Source organism: Anomaloglossus baeobatrachus, chromosome 12, assembly GCF_048569485.1.
Source record: "Anomaloglossus baeobatrachus isolate aAnoBae1 chromosome 12, aAnoBae1.hap1, whole genome shotgun sequence".
Classification (NCBI taxonomy): domain Eukaryota; kingdom Metazoa; phylum Chordata; class Amphibia; order Anura; family Aromobatidae; genus Anomaloglossus; species Anomaloglossus baeobatrachus.
In genome coordinates, this window is record NC_134364.1 from 11768546 (window position 1) to 11791045 (window position 22500).

At 48.9% G+C, this 22500-nt stretch overlaps 1 protein-coding gene across 1 annotated transcript in view; it reads right to left on the reverse strand.

The window, feature by feature from the left end:
- TRIP11 (thyroid hormone receptor interactor 11) overlaps window positions 1–22500 on the reverse strand; it is a 100692-nt gene that overhangs the window by 1285 nt on the left and 76907 nt on the right. The window contains exons 13-21 of the mRNA XM_075329926.1: window positions 20041–20234; window positions 19795–19958; window positions 19381–19484; window positions 16738–16837; window positions 5487–5568; window positions 3162–3276; window positions 2962–3087; window positions 2750–2888; window positions 1–362 (exon numbers count right to left, since the gene is read on the reverse strand). The exon at window positions 1–362 is cut by the window's left edge and continues 1285 nt beyond it. Coding sequence (XP_075186041.1) covers window positions 151–362; window positions 2750–2888; window positions 2962–3087; window positions 3162–3276; window positions 5487–5568; window positions 16738–16837; window positions 19381–19484; window positions 19795–19958; window positions 20041–20234 — 1236 coding nt within the window. The 3' untranslated portion in view covers window positions 1–150. The remainder of the gene's footprint in view (window positions 363–2749; window positions 2889–2961; window positions 3088–3161; window positions 3277–5486; window positions 5569–16737; window positions 16838–19380; window positions 19485–19794; window positions 19959–20040; window positions 20235–22500) is intronic.

The following is a 22500-nucleotide window of genomic DNA, read 5'->3' on the forward strand; positions in this document are numbered from 1 at the left end:
CGTCCCCAGGCCGCTGCGGGCAGAGTTCTCCTTAAATAGACAGTCTTGGTATTGTACAGTGAAGGCCTCTTTGGCTTTTCCTATATACAATAGTGTTTTTTTTTCTTTATAAAGTGCTACATTGCTCCGGAGTCTCGGCTACGGACCAGTCTATTGCTTTAAGAGGTCCTTCAGCACCGCCCCGGCGCTGGCATCGGAGGAGATGGGCAGGGGCGTGAATGTGGGTAGCGCTTCTGATATCGGCTTCATGAGGAGGTGCCCCGATGTGCCCGTTCCCAGCGAAGAGGTGGAGATGAGGGGGACCGCGGCGGAGCGGGGGGCCAAGAACGGATTGGAATCCTGACTTCTACTCGTCCCGGATCCTACAGCACAAATTGAATAGAAAAAAGAGAAAAAAAATTAAGTTCAATTTCTTACAAAAAACTGCAGCGTTTGGTCTGTGTGACGCCAAGAACTGCACGGACCTTTCTACCTCCGGGAAGGTGCAGTCCCATGTAAATGAAGAGGGATCCCTGTACCAAGGAGACGTCACCACAAAGGTTTTAGCCTCTGGACACGAACAAAAATGTTGTAGAGTTCCTTCTCCTACAACTAATGCAGACGAGACCCCCTTCAAGCACCGCAACCATAAGGGACGGCTCTGTCCCTCGTTACATGTACCCCAATATAAAGGGGTAACCCTAAATACATTCTCCCTGACATCACACGTCTCAGGTATTTCCTCTCCAGAGAAGTTCACATCTTACGACTGCAAGTAATTACCCGGGTGGGGGGCGCCTGCAGCGTATCAGAAGTGATCACCCAAAAGTGGTGGGATCCATCAAACTAATTGTACACGGCGGCAGCTGTAGATAAAAATACGTCTCCCTGTGATGATGGATGATCAGGATGACCTCATGTCTGCACCGTGCTGGGGGCGCTCTGGTATATGGCAGGAGCACTATATACACAGTACCTGGAGCAGACGCAGTGTCTGCACCGTGCTGGGGGCGCTCTGGTTATATGGCAGGATCACTATATACACAGCACCTGGAGCAGACGCAGTGACTGCACCGTGCTGGGGGCGCTCTGGTATATGGCAGGAGCACTATATACACAGTACCTGGAGCAGACGCAGTGACTGCACCGTGCTGGGGCGCTCTGGTATATGCAGGAGCACTATATACACAGCACCTGGAGCAGACGCAGTGACTGCACCGTGCTGGGGGCGCTCTGGTATATGGCAGGAGCACTATATACACAGTACCTGGAGCGGACGCAGTGACTGCACCGTGCTGGGGGCGCTCTGGTATATGGCAGGAGCACTATATACACAGCACCTGGAGCAGACGCAGTGACTGCACCGTGCTGGGGGCGCTCTGGTATATGGCAGGATCACTATATACACAGCACCTGGAGCAGATGCAGTGACTGCACCGTGCTGGGGGCACTCTGGTATATGGCAGGATCACTATATACACAGTACCTGGAGCAGACGCAGTGACTGCACCGTGCTGGGGGCACTCTGGTATATGGCAGGATCACTATATACACAGCACCTGGAGCAGACGCAGTGACTGCACCGTGCTGGGGGCGCTCTGGTATATGGCAGGAGCACTATATACACAGCACCTGGAGCAGATGCAGTGACTGCACCGTGCTGGGGGCACTCTGGTATATGGCAGGATCACTATATACACAGCACCTGGAGCAGACGCAGTGACTGCACCGTGCTGGGGGCGCTCTGGTATATGGCAGGAGCACTATATACACAGCACCTGGAGCAGACGCAGTGACTGCAGCGTGCTGGGGGCGCTCTGGTATATGGCAGGAGCACTATATACACAGTACCTGGAGCAGACGCAGTGACTGCACCGTGCTGGGGGCGCTCTGGTATATGGCAGGATCACTATATACACAGTACCTGGAGCAGACGCAGTGACTGCACCGTGCTGGGGGCGCTCTGGTATATGGCAGGATCACTATATACACAGTACCTGGAGCAGACGCAGTGACTGCACCGTGCTGGGGGCGCTCTGGTATATGGCAGGAGCACTATATACACAGCACCTGGAGCAGACGCAGTGACTGCACCGTGCTGGGGGCGCTCTGGTATATGGCAGGATCACTATACACAGCACCTGGAGCAGACGCAGTGACTGCACCGTGCTGGGGGCGCTCTGGTATATGGCAGGAGCACTATATACACAGTACCTGGAGCAGACGCAGTGACTGCACCGTGCTGGGGGCGCTCTGGTATATGCAGGATCACTATATACACAGTACCTGGAGCAGACGCAGTGACTGCACCGTGCTGGGGGCGCTCTGGTATATGCAGGATCACTATATACACAGTACCTGGAGCAGACGCAGTGACTGCACCGTGCTGGGGGCGCTCTGGTATATGGCAGGAGCACTATATACACAGTACCTGGAGCGGATGTAGTGACTGCACCGTGCTGGGGGCGCTCTGGTATATGGCAGGAGCACTATATACACAGTACCTGGAGCAGACGCAGTGACTGCACCGTGCTGGGGGCGCTCTGGTATATGCAGGATCACTATATACACAGTACCTGGAGCAGACGCAGTGACTGCACCGTGCTGGGGGCACTCTGGTATATGGCAGGAGCACTATATACACAGTACCTGGAGCAGACCCAGTGACTGCACCGTGCTGGGGGCGCTCTGGTATATGGCAGGAGCACTATATACACAGTACCTGGGGCGGACGCTCTGGTATATGGCAGGATCATTATATACACAGTACCTGGAGCGGAAGCAGCGGTGCTCTGACTCCTGCTGGCAGCCGCACCCAGTGGCGCCATGTCTTGCATCGTCAGCTTTAGTGGTGGCAGCTTCGGTAGCGATTCTGTCTCCAAGAACTTGACAAAGAGCTCAGAGAAGGACTGAAAAGACACAAAAATAAAACATCACAATCCGGGATAAATATTTACAATATGAATAAAGAGCGGCACTCACACTATTAAACAGGGATTGATGGCTGGGTCTTTGTGGGGTGCTGGGGACACTCTTGGGGTGAGTGGTTCCTCCGCCGAGCCATCCAGTCACCCATCGGGTCACACCGCGGTTCTCCTCCACCAGCAGCTGTGGGGTAGGTGAAGGTTAGTGGTAAAGAAAATGACCTCTAGAGAAATCATCCCAAACCTGCAGCCGCTTACTTCATCCATCTCAGTCTTCTTCAGTCCGAGGATGCTCCCCATCAACCGCAAAACCTCCTGTCGCTTATTTTTTGGGGTGTGGAAATGGCCAATAAATAGATTCCTCATTAACACCCTGCAGGGAGAGACGACAAGTGTACATATAGGATCTGCTGCAGGAGACGGCCGTCTACCTATGCTATAGCCCGTGATCTGCAGGATCGGATCTCAGGGGTGGGGGTGAACGACCTGCCCACCAAGATCGGATAAGCTGGACCTGCCCACCAAGATCGGATAATCTGGACCTGCCACCCCAAGATCGGATAACCTGCACCTGCCACCCCAAGATCGGACAACCTGGACCTGCCCACCAAGATCGGACAACCTGGACCTGCCCACCAAGATCGGATAAGCTGGACCTGCCCACCAAGATCGGATAAGCTGGACCTGCCCACCAAGATCGGATAATCTGGACCTGCCACCCCAAGATCGGATAACCTGCACCTGCCACCCCAAGATCGGACAACCTGGACCTGCCCACCAAGATCGGACAACCTGGACCTGCCCACCAAGATCGGATAATCTGGACCTGCCCACCAAGATCGGATAACCTGGACCTGCCACCCCAAGATCGGATAACCTGGACCTGCCCACCAAGATCGGACAACCTGGACCTGCCCACCAAGATCGGATAATCTGGACCTGCCCACCAAGATCGGATAACCTGGACCTGCCACCCCAAGATCGGATAACCTGGACCTGCCCACCAAGATCGGATAACCTGGACCTACCCACCAAGATCGGATAACCTGGACCTACCCACCAAGATCGGATAACCTGGACCTGCCCACCAAGATCGGATAACCTGGACCTGCTCACCAAGATCGGATAACCTGGACCTGCCCACCAAGATCGGATAACCTGGACCTACCCACCAAGATCGGATAACCTGGACCTGCCCACCAAGATCGGATAACCTGGACGTGCCCACCAAGATCGGATAAGCTGGACCTGCTCACCAAGATCGGATAACCTGGACCTGCCCACCAAGATCGGATAACCTGGACCTGCCCACCAAGATTGGACAACCTGGACCTGACACCCCAAGATCGGATAACCTGGACCTGCCCCCCAGGATCGGATAACCTGGATCAGTGTCCCCCAAGATTTGACAAACTGGACCTGACCCCCCCAAGATCAGATAACCTGGACCTGACCCCTTAAGAAAGATCAGATAACCTGGACCCGTCCCCATGAATAGGATAACCTATAACCAACCCCACGCATCGGATAACCTGGAACAGACCCTGCGGATCCAATAACCTGGAACAGAGACCCCCAAAAAAGATCATTAGGGTCTGGCCCCCAATTAGATAATAAGAATGAGAGATCCAGACTAGACATACGCGCTCCCGTCTCCGGATTCCACCATGCCCATCCCTGTTTTTCTTGCCGTTTACAATATTCCTGCGTTCCACATGTGGAAGAGATCGTGTAATTCCTGAGATCTGTCTATTATCTGATCTCAGCCCGGGGAGATAAAGGCACGAAATCTACAGACGAGAACGAGGCGACAAGAGTGGGAACCGAACCCTGCGGACAACGCGCGAGCATGCAAGACCAGGACGGATACCGAAGAGGCGCATCACATCTGCTATTACATCAGGCCTCATACTCTAATCACATCCAAAGCTGCAGCAAACAATGTTTTGAATGCAGCTTTGGCATTAAATGGAGCAGAGCACGATGTACAAGAGACATAACAGGACTCCAGCCTCTCCAGGGATGGTGCACTGCAGGGGCGGGGGAATTTACAGGACTCCAGCCTCTCCAGGGATGGTGCACTGCAGGGGCGGGGGAATTTACAGGACTCCAGCCTCTCCAGGGATGGTGCACTGCAGGGGCGGGGGAATTTACAGGACTCCAGCCTCTCCAGGGATGGTGCACTGCAGGGGCGGGGGAATTTACAGGACTCCAGCCTCTCCAGGGATGGTGCACTGCAGGGGCGGGGGAATTTACAGGACTCCAGCCTCTCCAGGGATGGTGCACTGCAGGGGCGGGGGAATTTACAGGACTCCAGCCTCTCCAGGGATGGTGCACTGCAGGGGCGGGGGAATTTACAGGACTCCAGCCTCTCCAGGGATGGTGCACTGCAGGGGCGGGGGAATTTACAGGACTCCAGCCTCTCCAGGGATGGTGCACTGCAGGGGCGGGGGAATTTACAGGACTCCAGCCTCTCCAGGGATGGTGCAGCTGCGTGCACTGCAGCGGCGGGGGAATTTACAGGACTTGCTGACATCCCGGGTCACCACGATGGCCGCCATGACAGGTGCGGCAGTCACTTACTTGTCGACCTTCCCCTCTGTGCTGTTCAGCAGGTTCATCAGTTTATTCTGCGCGTCTTCCAGCATCTCCTGCTTCAGCTCACCTGAGGAGACAGCAGAGGATTACACCGTTATTACAGGTGACTCCCCTCCCCCACCCAAGAGAGGCTCTTATTATATCGCTTTTCCACATCTCAAGATATCATGCCGCTGCGCCGAGAATATTTGGCGTCTTGCGGGGGGAGGGGGCTGCAGTGCGTTTTTCCTGATTTTTCACTAGACGGGGAATGTTATTCCTCCTTTTAGTAAATGCCCTTAAACATTCCCCCGTGGATTCTCCGCACGACTTGTCGGCAGCTCCATATATGCAGATATCCGCGTCTGGACCTTTCAGCCATAGTGGTATGAGAGGGGAGCTACAATGTGCCCCCGCTACCAGGGATTGTCATCTGTCAGGGAATGATGGGAGTTGTAGTGTCACAATATCTTGTAAGTTGCTGACCCTGAACGACAAGAAGGACCACTGAGGTTTACATACAAGATGAGGTGCATACAGTGATTGGTGCAGAGTAATGAACCCCCCCCATCCACCCCGCAGGGAAATTGTGCCCCTGTATGAGAGACCAGGCAGGGCAGCCAAGAACCGCTCTGCCCGATCCCAGCAAAAACTGTGCAGCTGTAACTCCAGACTCTGAACTGATCGCAACAGGGAGGAAACAGGAGGCTGAGCAGTGAGCGTTACTGGCCGCTCTACAACGCCGGACCACGGGAGTGTACCCCTACAATGTCCTAGACCACCAGGGCTGCAAATGTCTGGCGAGGACAACAACATTACACTCATCTCACCAATTCCTGCTCAGTGACCGGCACCAGCCATGGACGCCGTCACACCACCAGCGGACAGATTACACACGGACCAGAGGTGGCGGAACGTCAGAAGATACTGAGGTTTTGGGGGGTTTTTTAAGTTTTTTTTTTTTTTTGTTTGTTTTTTTTTACAGATTTTGAGCATTTTGTAGAAATGTTTATTTGCCAGAAAACCCCTCTAACAACATGTCGTACCATGGATCACCAGTATGCCGACATTAGCCACTCAAAAGGTCCTCGGTCATTAAGAACGGCGGCATTAACCCTTATTCTGCTATGAACCACAAGGGATATGGATAACCACCCCATGTCTACCCTAGGCTCAAAAGAGGTTCTTATAACCCCTCAATACCTACCCTACACCACCAGGGATCCTGACCGATCCCCATCACTGCCCTAGATCATAAGGATGTCACTAGATCACAAGGGATCCTAGCAGTAACCCTTCTCTGTAACATCCCTTGTTTCTAGGCCAGAGAAGGGTTTCTGCCATGATCCCTTGTGGTCTGGGGTAAATAGTGGGTTCATTGCGACATCCTTATTGTCTCTCCAGGACTGGTGACAAACTCTAGCGCAGCGCCACCTATTGGAAGTAGCGATCCTAAAAGTCAGAAGTGGATTTTTAACAATCCTTTGCATATGACTTAGGATTTTATGCCAGATCAGAATCCCAATTTGCAGACACGGTGTTTCGGGGTGCTTGCCCCTCGTCAGTGCAAAGTATGGGGTGTCTGATCTGGCTCATGAGAAGCTATCTGGGGGGACCATTGGGGAACACTATTCTCCTTAAGGAGTCTTTGCAAGCCAGTCTGGCTGCCAGTAAGGGGACTTATAGCTGCCACGCCCCTCCGAGAATATTCAAATTGTCTCTCCAGGTAAGGAGACAAACTCTAGCGCAGCGCCACCTATTGGAAGTAGCGATCCTAAAAAAGTCAAATGTGGATTTTGTCAGGATGGTGGTCTAGGGTAGTTAATTTGTTCATCGTCACATTCTTGGTTTCTAGGCCAATGAACAAATTAACTTCCCTAGTCCACCAGGGATCCTGACAGTATCCCCTTTAATGCCCTAGATCACAAGGATGTCACAATGAGCCCACTATTTACCCTAGACCACCAGGGATCCTGGCAGTATCCCCTTTAATGCCCTAGATCACAAGGATGTCACAATGAGCCCACTATTTACCCTAGACCACCAGGGATCCTGGCAGTATCCCCTTTAATGCCCTAGATCACAAGGATGTCACAATGAGCCCACTATTTACCCTAGACCACCAGGGATCCTGGCAGTATCCCCTTTAATGCCCTAGATCACAAGGATGTCACAATGAATCCACTATTTACCCTAGACCACCAGGGATCCTGGCAGGTTTAGAGGGTCCAGGAAAAGACTAATAGTTTCAGCATAGGAGGATCACAGGTGATGGCTCAATGCAACTAAAATATAATGTTTCAGGGATAGAACGAGATTGTCTATTATTTGGGGAAAGTTTCTATGTATCCGTATACTGCTGCACCCGTCACTGGTCATCCGTCCCCTCCGTCCATACCCGCTGGGTTCAGGGTCAGTCGCTGGCACCAGGTATCAGAGAGTTTGAGTTTTTTACTCAAGAAATGCAAAAAGAAAAAAAAAAAGTCAGTCTTGGCTCGGGCCACGGTCAGGGGAGGAATCTGGGCTTGGAAAAAGCCAGATAGGGAATGGTCAGGATCAATTTGTTAACCATTTAAGGCAATTTCGGAAAGTGTGACTGGCAGAGCCGGGTCTCGGTGTGAAGCCATCAGTCTGCCAGCACGTCCATAAAGAAATCCTTCACGAGATTTGGCTGCGGCTGCGTCTGAGAATGCAATTGGGAACCATTTCAAAAGATTATTTTTTTTTTTTTTTTGCAGTCTATAGCTGGAAGTAACCCTTTCTCTGCTGAATCAAAAGGGTAAGTCTGCAGGTTAGGAAAATAATCTCCATAAAAGAACTGTTCCAATAATGCGGCATTGCTCTGACCACTGCCAGACTATCAGCATAGCATAGCATAGCAGCCCCATAGATTACATACAAATGTCTTCATGTGGCATTGGCATTGATTAGACTTCAGATCGTGCCCGTAATGAGCAGAGACAAGGATGAACCCGACCTGTATTCAGTGAGGACTACCTGTATCTCCTATATATATTATGTGGGCCATGCAGGGTACAGCGGGCACAGGGCGATGCCCACATTTAAAGTCTTCAGCACTCTGGTAATGATGTGTTGGATAGATACTTCCATAACTGCCGATACGGCTCCTGCTGTCCCTACTACTGCTGTACCGGCCATCACAACCACTGCTCCTGCCACCGATATAATCACTGCCACCGCAAACATGGCTCCTACTATTACTACCACAACTCCTGCTACTAATTCTGCCACTAATGTTACTACCACTCTGCCTCCTGCTTTCACCACTATTATTCCTCCTGCCGCTACCATCACCCCTCCTTCCTCCAGCCGCTACCATCACCACTCCTTCCTCCAGCCGCTACCATCACCACTCCTTCCTCCAGCCGCTACCATCACCACTCCTTCCTCCAGCCGCTACCATCACCACTCCTTCCTCCAGCCGCTACCATCACCACTCCTTCCTCCAGCCGCTACCATCACCACTCCTTCCCCCAGCCGCTACCATCACCACTCCTTCCTCCAGCCGCTACCATCACCACTCCTTCCTCCAGCCGCTACCATCACCACTCCTTCCTCCAGCCGCTACCATCACCACTCCTTCCTCCAGCCGCTACCATCACCACTCCTTCCTCCAGCCGCTACCATCACCACTCCTTCCTCCAGCCGCTACCATCACCACTCCTTCCTCCAGCCGCTACCATCACCACTCCTTCCTCCAGCCGCTACCATCACCACTCCTTCCTCCAGCCGCTACCATCACCACTCCTTCCTCCAGCCGCTACCATCACCACTCCTTCCTCCAGCCGCTACCATCACCACTCCTTCCCCCAGCCGCTACCATCACCACTCCTTCCTCCAGCCGCTACCATCACCACTCCTTCCTCCAGCCGCTACCATCACCACTCCTTCCTCCAGCCGCTACCATCACCACTCCTTCCTCCAGCCGCTACCATCACCACTCCTTCCTCCAGCCGCTACCATCACCACTCCTTCCTCCAGCCGCTACCATCACCACTCCTTCCTCCAGCCGCGACCATCACTCCTCCTCCTCCAGCCGCGACCATCAATTCTCCTGACGCTACCATCCCTCCTCCTCCAGCCGCTAGCATCCCTCCTCCTCCAGCCGCTACCATCCCTCCTCCTCCAGCCGCTACCATCCCTCCTCCTCCAGCCGCTACCATCCCTCCTCCTCCAGCCGCTACCATCCCTCCTCCTCCAGCCGCTACCATTACCACTCCTTCCTCCAGCCGCTACCATCACCACTCCTTCCTCCAGCCGCTACCATCACCACTCCTTCCTCCAGCCGCCACCATCACCACTCCTTCCTCCAGCCGCTACCATCACCACTCCTTCCTCCAGCCGCTACCATCACTCCTCCTCCTCCAGCCGCGACCATCACTTCTCCTGCTGCTACCATCCCTCCTCCTCCAGCCGCTACCATCCCTCCTCCTCCAGCCGCTACCATCCCTCCTCCTCCAGCCGCTACCATCCCTCCTCCTCCAGCCGCTACCATCCCTCCTCCTCCAGCCGTTACCATCACTCCTCCTCCTCCAGCCGCTACCATCACTCCGCCTCCTCCTGCCGCTACCATCACTCCGCCTCCTCCAGCCGCTACCATCACTCCGCCTCCTCCAGCCGCTACCATCACTCCGCCTCCTCCAGCCGCTACCATCACTCCTCCTCCTCCAGCCGCTACCATCACTCCGCCTCCTCCTGCCGCTACCATAACTCCGCCTCCTCCTGCCGCTACCATCACTCCGCCTCCTCCTGCCGCTACCATCACTCCGCCTCCTCCAGGCACTACCATCACTCCGCCTCCTCCAGCCGCTACCATCACTCCGCCTCCTCCAGCCGCTACCATCACTCCTCCTCCTCCAGCCGCTACCATCACTCCGCCTCCTCCTGCCGCTACCATCACTCCGCCTCCTCCAGGCACTACCATCACTCCGCCTCCTCCTGCCGCTACCATCACTCCGCCTCCTCCTGCCGCTACCATCACTCCGCCTCCTCCAGGCACTACCATCACTCCGCCTCCTCCATCCGCTACCATCACTCCGCCTCCTCCAGCCGCTACCATCACTCCTCCTCCTCCAGCCGCTACCATCACTCCGCCTCCTCCTGCCGCTACCATCACTCCGCCTCCTCCAGGCACTACCATCACTCCGCCTCCTCCAGGCACTACCATCACTCCGCCTCCTCCTCCTGTTACACTTGCCATTTAAACCCAGTTCTAACAAAATGGCTGAAACTACAGTGTAACGATCCATGCTCAAATTCATGACAATCGGTGGCGTAGCTTGTGCCACGATTCTTCTTTCAGTCCCTGAATGGGGAAAGCTTTGTGGCGAGGCGCATAATGAATCCGGTGCTTCATCCTCCACCACGGACCCTCATCATGTCTGGTGTGAAATACGTGACTCTTGATAAATTGGGACCTTCATGTTTCCTCCTCTTTTCAGATTTTTCCTCTTCTATAACTGTTTATTGTTTGGTCGGATTGTACCAGGGATACTTTATTTTTGCGGTGTGTGCAATTTTATCATTCTGGGGTCCAAATTACTTTTTCTTTTAACCTCTTCCTGCCGAACGCCAACGTTTCTCCATTCTGACCAGCGTCACTTCATGTGCAGAAAACTCTAAAATGCTTCAAAAGGATCCCGGTGATTGTGGGAATGTTTTGCGGTGACACATTGTGCTTCATATTAGCAGTAAATATAGGTTGATATGATTTGCGTTTATATATGAAAGAATTGGAAATTTGCAACTTTCTAGCTTTGAATTTTTATGCTCTTAAAATAGTCATACCACTAAAGAGATTTAATTAACATTTGCCACAAGTAAACTTTACATCAGGATCATTTCTGAAACATTTTTGTTAATTGTTGCTTCTTGTTCATGTGGCTTATATCACTTATTGATATTTTGTGCGGAAAAAAGCCACGTGGCCTCCACTGGTTACGGTGGTGGAGGGCGAGATCACGGGGTGCCTTCATCTGCTAGAACTGGGCAGGGGCAGCAGATGAAGAGTTAATACATAGGATTTTTTGGTCCCGACTGCGCCAACATTCATTAATCATTCATTATTTATATTATGGTATTTCCCGTCTAGCCGGGAATATGGGAAATGTCAACACTCAGCGGAGAAATCACACAGAGAAAACAATTAGTGCCCGATCTAATCTAATCTGCACAAAAAATGGCAGGAAGGGGGGTGGGAGGCAAAATAATGTGGAGCGCTGCCAGAGGGTGTAAGAGGAAAAAAATATACCCAGACGAGAGGTGAGGAACGAGAGCAAGCGCAGTCCGAAAGATGGCAGCGACGGACACAAAGTACAGAATAAAAGATCAGCAGCCTAATACAATCATCACATTATAGTCTCAGATTACATTATATTAATTTATTTTATACCAGCTGTACTATATACAGGAGATGCCCAGGTTATACCAGCTGTACATATATAATTATATACAGGAGATGCCCAGGTTATACCAGCTGTACATATATAATTATATACAGGAGATGCCCGGGTTATACCGGCTGTACATATATAATTATATACAGGAGATGTCCAGGTTATACCGGCTGTACATATATAATTATATACAGGAGATGCCCGGGTTATACCGGCTGTACATATATAATTATATACAGGAGATGCCCAGGTTATACCGGCTGTACATATATAATTATTATACAGGAGATGCCCGGGTTATACCGGCTGTACATATATAATTATATACAGGAGATGCCCGGGTTATACCGGCTGTACATATATAATTATATACAGGAGATGCCCGGGTTATACCGGCTGTACATATATAATTATATACAGGAGATGCCCGGGTTATACCGGCTGTACATATATAATTATATACAGGAGATGCCCGGGTTATACCGGCTGTACATATATAATTATATACAGGAGATGTCCAGGTTATACCGGCTGTACATATATAATTATATACAGGAGATGCCCGGGTTATACCGGCTGTACATATATAATTATATACAGGAGATGCCCAGGTTATACCGGCTGTACATATATAATTATTATACAGGAGATGCCCGGGTTATACCGGCTGTACATATATAATTATATACAGGAGATGCCCAGGTTATACCGGCTGTACATATATAATTATATACAGGAGATGCCCAGGTTATACCAGCTGTACATATATAATTATATACAGGAGATGCCCAGGTTATACCGGCTGTACATATATAATTATATACAGGAGATGCCCAGGTTATACCGGCTGTACATATATAATTATATACAGGAGATGTCCAGGTTATACCAGCTGTACATATATAATTATATACAGGAGATGTCCAGGTTATACCGGCTGTACATATATAATTATATACAGGAGATGCCCACGTTATACCAGCTGTACATATATAATTATATACAGGAGATGGCCAGGTTATACCGGCTGTACTTATATAATTATATACAGGAGATGTCCAGGTTATACCGGCTGTACATATATAATTATATACAGATAATGCCCAGGTTATACCGGCTGAACATACATAATTATATACAGGAGATGCCCAGGTTATACCGGCTGTACATATACAATTATATACAGGAGATGCCCACGTTATACCAGCTGTACATATATAATTATATACAGATAATGCCCAGGTTATACCGGCTGTACATATATAATTATATACAGATAATGCCCAGGTTATACCGGCTGTACATATTATAATTATATACAGGAGATGCCCAGGTTATACCAGCTGTACATATATAATTATATACAGGAGATGCCCAGGTTATACCAGCTGTACATATATAATTATATACAGGAGATGCCCAGGTTATACCGGCTGTACATATATAATTATATACAGGAGATGGCCAGGTTATACCAGCTGTACATATATAATTATATACAGGAGATGCCCGGGTTATACCGGCTGTACATATATAATTATATACAGGAGATGCCCAGGTTATACCGGCTGTACATATATAATTATTATACAGGAGATGCCCGGGTTATACCGGCTGTACATATATAATTATATACAGGAGATGCCCAGGTTATACCGGCTGTACATATATAATTATATACAGGAGATGCCCAGGTTATACCAGCTGTACATATATAATTATATACAGGAGATGCCCAGGTTATACCGGCTGTACATATATAATTATATACAGGAGATGCCCAGGTTATACCGGCTGTACATATATAATTATATACAGGAGATGTCCAGGTTATACCAGCTGTACATATATAATTATATACAGGAGATGTCCAGGTTATACCGGCTGTACATATATAATTATATACAGGAGATGCCCACGTTATACCAGCTGTACATATATAATTATATACAGGAGATGGCCAGGTTATACCGGCTGTACATATATAATTATATACAGGAGATGGCCAGGTTATACCGGCTGTACATATATAATTATATACAGGAGATGGCCAGGTTATACCGGCTGTACATATATAATTATATACAGGAGATGCCCAGGTTATACCGGCTGTACATATATAATTATATACAGGAGATGCCCAGGTTATACCGGCTGTACATATATAATTATATACAGGAGATGCCCAGGTTATACCGGCTGTACATATACAATTATATACAGGAGATGCCCGGGTTATACCAGCTGTACATATACAATTATATACAGGAGATGCCCTGGTTATACCGGCTGTACATACATAATTATATACAGGAGATGCCCGGGTTATACCGGCTGTACATATATAATTATATACAGGAGATGTCCGGGTTATACCGGCTGTACATATATAATTATATACAGGAGATGGCCAGGTTATACCGGCTGTACATATATAATTATATACAGGAGATGCCTGGGTTATACCGGCTGTACATATATAATTATATACAGGAGATACCCAGGTTATACCAGCTGTACATATATAATTATATACAGGGGATGTCCAGGTTATACCGGCTGTACATATATAATTATATACAGGGGATGTCCAGGTTATACCAGCTGTACATATATAATTATATACAGGAGATGCCCAGGTTATACCAGCTGTACATATATAATTATATACAGGAGATGCCCAGGTTATACCAGCTGTACATATATAATTATATACAGGGGATGTCCAGGTTATACCGGCTGTACATATATAATTATATACAGGGGATGTCCAGGTTATACCGGCTGTACATATATAATTATATACAGGAGATGCCCAGGTTATACCAGCTGTACATATATAATTATATACAGGAGATGTCCAGGTTATACCAGCTGTACATATATAATTATATACACAAGATACTCGGGTTATACCAGCTGTACATATATAATTATATACAGGGGATGTCCAGGTTATACCGGCTGTACATATATAATTATATACAGGAGATGCCCAGGTTATACCAGCTGTACATATATAATTATATACAGGAGATGTCCAGGTTATACCAGCTGTACATATATAATTATATACAGGAGATACCCAGGTTATACCAGCTGTACATATATAATTATATACAGGAGATGCCCAGGTTATACCAGCTGTACATATATAATTATATACAGGAGATGTCCAGGTTATACCAGCTGTACATATATAATTATATACAGGAGATGTCCAGGTTATACCGGCTGTACATATATAATTATATACAGGGGATGCCCAGGTTATACCGGCTGTACATATATAATTATATACAGGAGATGCCCAGGTTATACCGGCTGTACATATATAATTATATACAGGAGATGGCCAGGTTATACCAGCTGTACATATATAATTATATACAGGAGATGGCCAGGTTATACCAGCTGTACATATATAATTATATACAGGAGATGCCCAGGTTATACCAGCTGTACATATATAATTATATACAGGAGATGGCCAGGTTATACCGGCTGTACATATATAATTATATACAGGAGATGGCCAGGTTATACCGGCTGTACATATATAATTATATACAGGAGATGGCCAGGTTATACCGGCTGTACATATATAATTATATACAGGAGATGCCCAGGTTATACCGGCTGTACATATACAATTATATACAGGAGATGCCCGGGTTATACCAGCTGTACATATATAATTATATACAGGAGATGCCCAGGTTATACCGGCTGTACATATATAATTATATACAGGAGATGCCCAGGTTATACCGGCTGTACATATACAATTATATACAGGAGATGCCCGGGTTATACCAGCTGTACATATACAATTATATACAGGAGATGCCCTGGTTATACCGGCTGTACATACATAATTATATACAGGAGATGCCCGGGTTATACCGGCTGTACATATATAATTATATACAGGAGATGTCCGGGTTATACCGGCTGTACATATATAATTATATACAGGAGATGGCCAGGTTATACCGGCTGTACATATATAATTATATACAGGAGATGCCTGGGTTATACCGGCTGTACATATATAATTATATACAGGGGATGTCCAGGTTATACCGGCTGTACATATATAATTATATACAGGGGATGTCCAGGTTATACCAGCTGTACATATATAATTATATACAGGAGATGCCCAGGTTATACCAGCTGTACATATATAATTATATACAGGAGATGCCCAGGTTATACCAGCTGTACATATATAATTATATACAGGTGATGTCCAGGTTATACCGGCTGTACATATATAATTATATACAGGAGATGCCCAGGTTATACCAGCTGTACATATATAATTATATACAGGAGATGTCCGGGTTATACCGGCTGTACATATATAATTATATACAGGGGATGTCCAGGTTATACCGGCTGTACATATATAATTATATACAGGAGATGCCCGGGTTATACCAGCTGTACATATATAATTATATACACAAGATACTCGGGTTATACCAGCTGTACATATATAATTATATACACAAGATACTCGGGTTATACCAGCTGTACATATATAATTATATACACAAGATACTCGGGTTATACCAGCTGTACATATATAATTATATATACAAGATACTCGGGTTATACCAGCATGCTCTAGATCACTACATATACACTGACAGCAGTTGTGAATATAAAATACATGGATACAGTCATATACAGAAATAAGCCAAACTTCCCCTGCAGTACCACTCTTAACCACCTGCCTTTAGCCATGCTTCCTATTGGCAGCCATGAAAGAGCGCCCCCAGCTAATGCAGCAGAGATTAAGAATTCAGGAACATGTAACCTAATGCACTCACCGTGCCTCCTCAGCTCCTCTATCTGCTCCTCTTTCAGGTCCAGCTGCTCAGTAAGACGTGAGGCCGCCTCCAGGGCACAGTTTGCTTCATCTAAACTTTCCTAAAACAAAGGATTTTATTTATTCAACTCTAATCTTAAAGAATTAGGCAAAAGTTACACAATAAGGCCAGAGTCACACTTGCGAGTGACTGAAGTGTAATATGTGCTGGTTTCGCATCACGTCACCCGGCACAGCCTGGTGCTCTCTGGACAGGAGCGTCTCAGCTGCGTAGAAATACATGCAGCCGGCCCGCTCCTGTCTGGAGAGTGCGCGGCCGTGCCAGGTGATGCGATGCGAGACTCGCGCATATTACACGTGAGTCACTTGCAAGTGTGACTCCGGCCTAAGGATGATAATGACTGCAGTGTACAGCATCAACTGAATGGAGTCTGTGGTTACCATGAACCAAAGTACATCAACTATTATAGACATATGGACTAAACTATGATCAATATTATACACCCTACAGAATTTACATGAAAGTGATCCAGCATATTAATAAGTTATATAGTGTATTATAGAGCTGCACTCACTATTCTGCTGGTGCAGTCACTGTGTACATACATTACATTACTGATCCTGAGTTACCTCCTGTATTATACTCCAGAGCTGCACTCACTATTCTGCTGGTGCAGTCACTGTGTACATACATTACATTACTGATCCTGAGTTACCTCCTGTATTATACTCCAGAGCTGCACTCACTATTCTGCTGGTGCAGTCACTGTGTACATACATTACATTACTGATCCTGAGTTACCTCCTGTATTATACTCCAGAGCTGCACTCACTATTCTGCTGGTGCAGTCTCTTTGTACATACATTACATTACTGATCCTGAGTTACCTCCTGTATTATACTCCAGAGCTGCACTCACTATTCTGCCGCTGCAGTCACTGTGTACATACATTACTGATCCTGAGTTACCTCCTGTATTACTGTATTATACTCCAGAGCTGCACTCACTATTCCACTGGTGCAGTCACTGTATACATACATTACTGATCCTGAGTTACATCTTGTATTATACTCCAGAGCTGCACTCACTATTCTGCTGGTGCAGTCACTGTGTACATACATTACATTACTGATCCTGAGTTACATCCTGTATTATACTCCAGAGCTGCACTCACTATTCTGCCGGTACAGTCACTGTGTACATACATTACATTACTGATCCTGAGTTACCTCCTGTATTATACTCCAGAGCTGCGCTCACTATTCTGCTGGTGCAATCACTGTGTACATACATTACATTACTGATCCTGAGTTACCTCCTGTATTATACTCCAGAGCTGCACTCACTATTCTGCTGGTGCAATCACTGTGTACATACATTACATTACTGATCCTGAGTTACCTCCTGTATTATACTCCAGAGCTGCACTCACTATTCTGCCGATGCAGTCACTGTGTACATACATTACATTACTGATCCTGAGTTACCTCCTGTATTATACTCCAGAGCTGCACTCACTATTCTGCTGGTGCAGTCACTGTGTACATACATTACATTACTCATCCTGAGTTACCTCCTGTATTATACTCCAGAGCTGCACTCACTATTCTGCTGGTGCAATCACTGTGTACATACATTACATTACTGATCCTGAGTCACCTCCTGTATTATACTCCAGAGCTGCACTCACTATTCTGCTGGAGCAGTCAGTGTGTACATACATTACTGATCCTGAGTTACCTCCTGTGTTATACCCCAGAGCTGCACTCACTATTCTGCTGGAGCAGTCACTGTGTACATACATTACATTACTGATCCTGAGTTACCTCCTGTATTATACTCCAGAGCTGCACTCACTATTCTGCTGGTGCAGTCACTGTGTACATACATTAAATTACTGATCCTGAGTTACCTCCTGTATTATACTCCAGAGCTGCACTCACTATTCTGCTGGTGCAGTCACTGTGTACATACATTACATTACTGATCCTGAGTTACCTCCTGTATTATACTCCAGAGCTGCACTCACTATTCTGCTGGTGCAGTCACTGTGTACATACATTACTGATCCTGAGTTACCTCCTGTATTATACTCCAGAGCTGCACTCACTATTCTGCTGGTGCAGTCACTGTGTACATACATTAAATTACTGATCCTGAGTTACCTCCTGTATTATACTCCAGAGCTGCACTCGCTATTCTGCTGGTGCAGTCACTGTGTACATACATTACATTACTGATCCTGAGTTACCTCCTGTATTATACCCCAGAGCTGCACTCACTATTCTGCTGGTGCAGTCACTGTGTACATACATTACTGATCCTGAGTTACCTCCTGTATTATACTCCAGAGCTGCACTCACTATTCTGCTGGTGCAGTCACTGTGTACATACATTACTGATCCTGAGTTACCTCCTGTATTATACTCCAGAGCTGCACTCACTATTCTGCTGGTGCAGTCACTGTGTACATACATTACATTACTGATCCTGAGTTACCTCCTGTATTATACTCCAGAGCTGCACTCACTATTCTGCTGGTGCAGTCACTGTGTACATACATTACTGATCCTGAGTTACCTCCTGTGTTTATACTCCAGAGCTGCGCTCACCATTCTGCTGGTCTATCTTCCTCCTTCTTACCTGCAGTGACAGCGCTTTGTCCTCCAGTTTCTCCGCCTTCTGTCTGAACTCCGCGCTCTGCTTCTTGTGCCGCTCCAGCTCTGCTGTATACATCGCCTTCTCCTCTGAGGTGGAAACAATATTGCGGTTACAGCGTGCTCCCCCTTTATTTCTATATTCTGAACCTGCACATAAAGGGGGTGTCTACAAACAAAGCCTGAATGCAGTAGACATATCCCTAATTCCTCCATGTTCAAGATCACAGCTTGCTGTCCTTGAATGGAGACATTCACTGTTCAGATTTAGAGGCTGAGCATCGTCTTCATGTAGATTTCATTCACTGACATCAAGCAGAAATCTGGAAAATGGTTAATAAATGAATCCCCAGTTATACCAGAAAGTTACAGGACTGAGCGGTGGGACAGACGGGCTCACCTTGCTGAAACTGCTCTAGCACCATCTGCAGGTTGCTCAGGGACACTGCGTACTGCTTGACCTGCTCCTGGGACATATTAAACTGGAGTACGGCCTCATCTCTCTGCCTGGAGACCAGGTTCAGCTGCTCCTGTAAGGACTCCACCTGCATGGTGGCCTGGAGGCTGGAATAACAATATACAATCAGTAACGGGTCGGACCGCACCACGACACATAATCAGGGGTGCTGCAGGGTGTGGGCATCACCTGGCGGTCTCCACCGCGGAGGAGGAGGACAGCAGCCTCTCCTCCAGAACCGTCAGCTTCTTCTTCAGCTCGGTTTCTCGGTCCTCCGCTGCCAGCGCCTCGCGGGTGTACGAGTCCTCCATCTCCAGCAGGTGACTGCGCAGCCGCTCCAGCTCCTGGTTCAGACGCTGCTCCTTTTCCCGTAAATGCTGGATCTGGAAACGGAGGACAAAAATGATTTCAGAAAACATGGAGGATCCAAAAGAAGCGAAGATGGAAGAAACTGGAGACTCTTGTGCTGCTCTGCACATTACAACTGAGCTGTAAACGAGCACTGATACAAGGTTAGGCGGCTTTCACACTACGTCTTTTTAACATGCGTCCTGAACGGTTTTTTGCTGCAAAAGCGGATCCTGCTTTTACAGCAAAAAATGCATGCAAACGCATGTCTTATTTTGCAGGATCCTGTCACTAGATGTTTAGGGGCGGGCATTGGAGTCATGTGATCGGGAGTGAGAGGAACTAAACGTGCCAGACTGGGAGCCGGCATCTGACAGCTGCGAGGCTCGTAACCAAGGTAAACATCGGGTACACTTGCTTGGATACCCGATATTTACTTTGGTTACAAGCGTCTGCAGCTGCTAGGAGCCGGCTCCCTGCACACGTAACCAAGGTAAACATCGGGTAACTAAGATAAGTGGTTACCCGATATTTACCTTGGTTACGAGTGTCCGCAGCTCTCAGGTGGAGGAGGGGGAGGGGGAGAGACAGAGAGAGAGGGAGGGGAGAGAGGGGGAGAGAGACAGAGAAGTAGGAGAGAGATAGACTGATCACGGAGGCTGGTTTCTGGGCATGCTCAGTAGAGCAAGCAGGATGCTGTCTATCAGCATGCCAGCGTTCACATACGTTTGCGTGCTGTTTAGTCAGGATCCAGCAATTTGCAAAAGTTGGACGCAGCTCAAAAACGCTACAAGTAGCGTTTTTGAAAGATGTTAAAAAACTGCAAGTCGCTGGATCCTCACTATAACGCACGCAAACGCAGGTGAACGCATGTTAACGCGAGTCCATTGCAAATGCATTGAAATGAAAACGCATTTGCACTGGATCCGTTTCTGCGTTAAAAAAACGTTCAGGACGCATGTTAAAAAGACGTAGTGTGAAAGCAGCCTTAGGCGGCTTTCACACTACGTTTTTTAACATGCGTCATGAATGTTTTTTTGCTGGAAAAGCGGATCCTGTTTTTACAAAGAAAAACGCATGTGTTATTTTGCAGGATCCTGTCACTTGAAGTTTATGGGCGAGCATTGGAGTCCTGTGATCGAGAGTGAGGGGAACTGAACGTGATAGATGCCGGCTCCCAGTCTGACAGCTGCGGATGCTGGTAACCAAGGTAAACATTGGGTAACTAAACAAAGTGCTTTGCTTGGATACCCGATATTTACCTTGGTTACGAGCGTCCACAGCTGCTAGGAGCTGGGCTGCCTGCTCCCTGCACACGTAACCAAGGTAAACATCGGGTAACTAAGTGAAGCGCTTTGTTTGGTTACCCGATATTTACCTTGGTTACGAGCGTCCGCTGCTCTCAGGAGGGGGAGAGAGAAAGAGGGAGAGAGGGAGGGGGGGAGAGAGAGGGAGTGGGGGGGAGAGAGAGGGAGTGGGGGGAGAGAGAGGGAGGGGGGGAGAGAGAGGGAGTGGGGGAGAGAGAGGGAGGGGGGAGAGAGAGGGAGGGGGGAGAGAGAGGGAGGGGGGAGAGAGAGGGAGGGGGGAGAGAGAGGGAGGGGGGAGAGAGGGAGGGGGGAGAGAGGGAGGGGGGGAGAGAGAGGGAGGGGGGGGAGAGAGAGGGAGGGGGGGAGAGAGAGGGAGGGGGGGAGAGAGAGGGAGGGGGGGATAGAGAGGGAGGGGGGGATAGAGAGGGAGGGGGGGATAGAGAGGGAGGGGGGGAGAGAGAGGGAGGGGGGGAGAGAGAGGGAGGGGGGGGGAGAGAGAGGGGGGGGGAGAGAGAGGGGGGGAGAGAGGGAGGGGGGGAGAGAGGGAGGGGGGGAGAGAGGGAGGGGGGGAGAGAGAGGGAGGGGGGAGAGAGAGGGAGGGGGGGGAGAGAGAGGGAGGGGGGGGAGAGAGAGGGAGGGGGGGAGAGAGAGGGAGGGGGGGAGAGAGAGGGAGGGGGGGAGAGAGAGGGAGGGGGGGAGAGAGAGGGAGGGGGGGAGAGAGAGGGAGGGGGGAGAGAGAGGGAGGGGGGGAGAGAGAGGGAGGGGGGGAGAGAGAGGGAGGGGGGGAGAGAGAGGAGAGGGGGGGGAGAGAGAGGGGGGGGAGAGAGGGAGGGGGGGAGAGAGAGGGAGGGGGGGAGAGAGAGGGAGGGGGGGAGAGAGGGAGGGGGGGGGAGAGAGGGAGGGGGGGGGGGAGAGAGAGGGAGGGGGGAGAGAGAGAGGGAGGGGGGAGAGGGAGGGGGAGAGGGAGAGAGAGGGAGGGGGGAGAGAGGGAGGG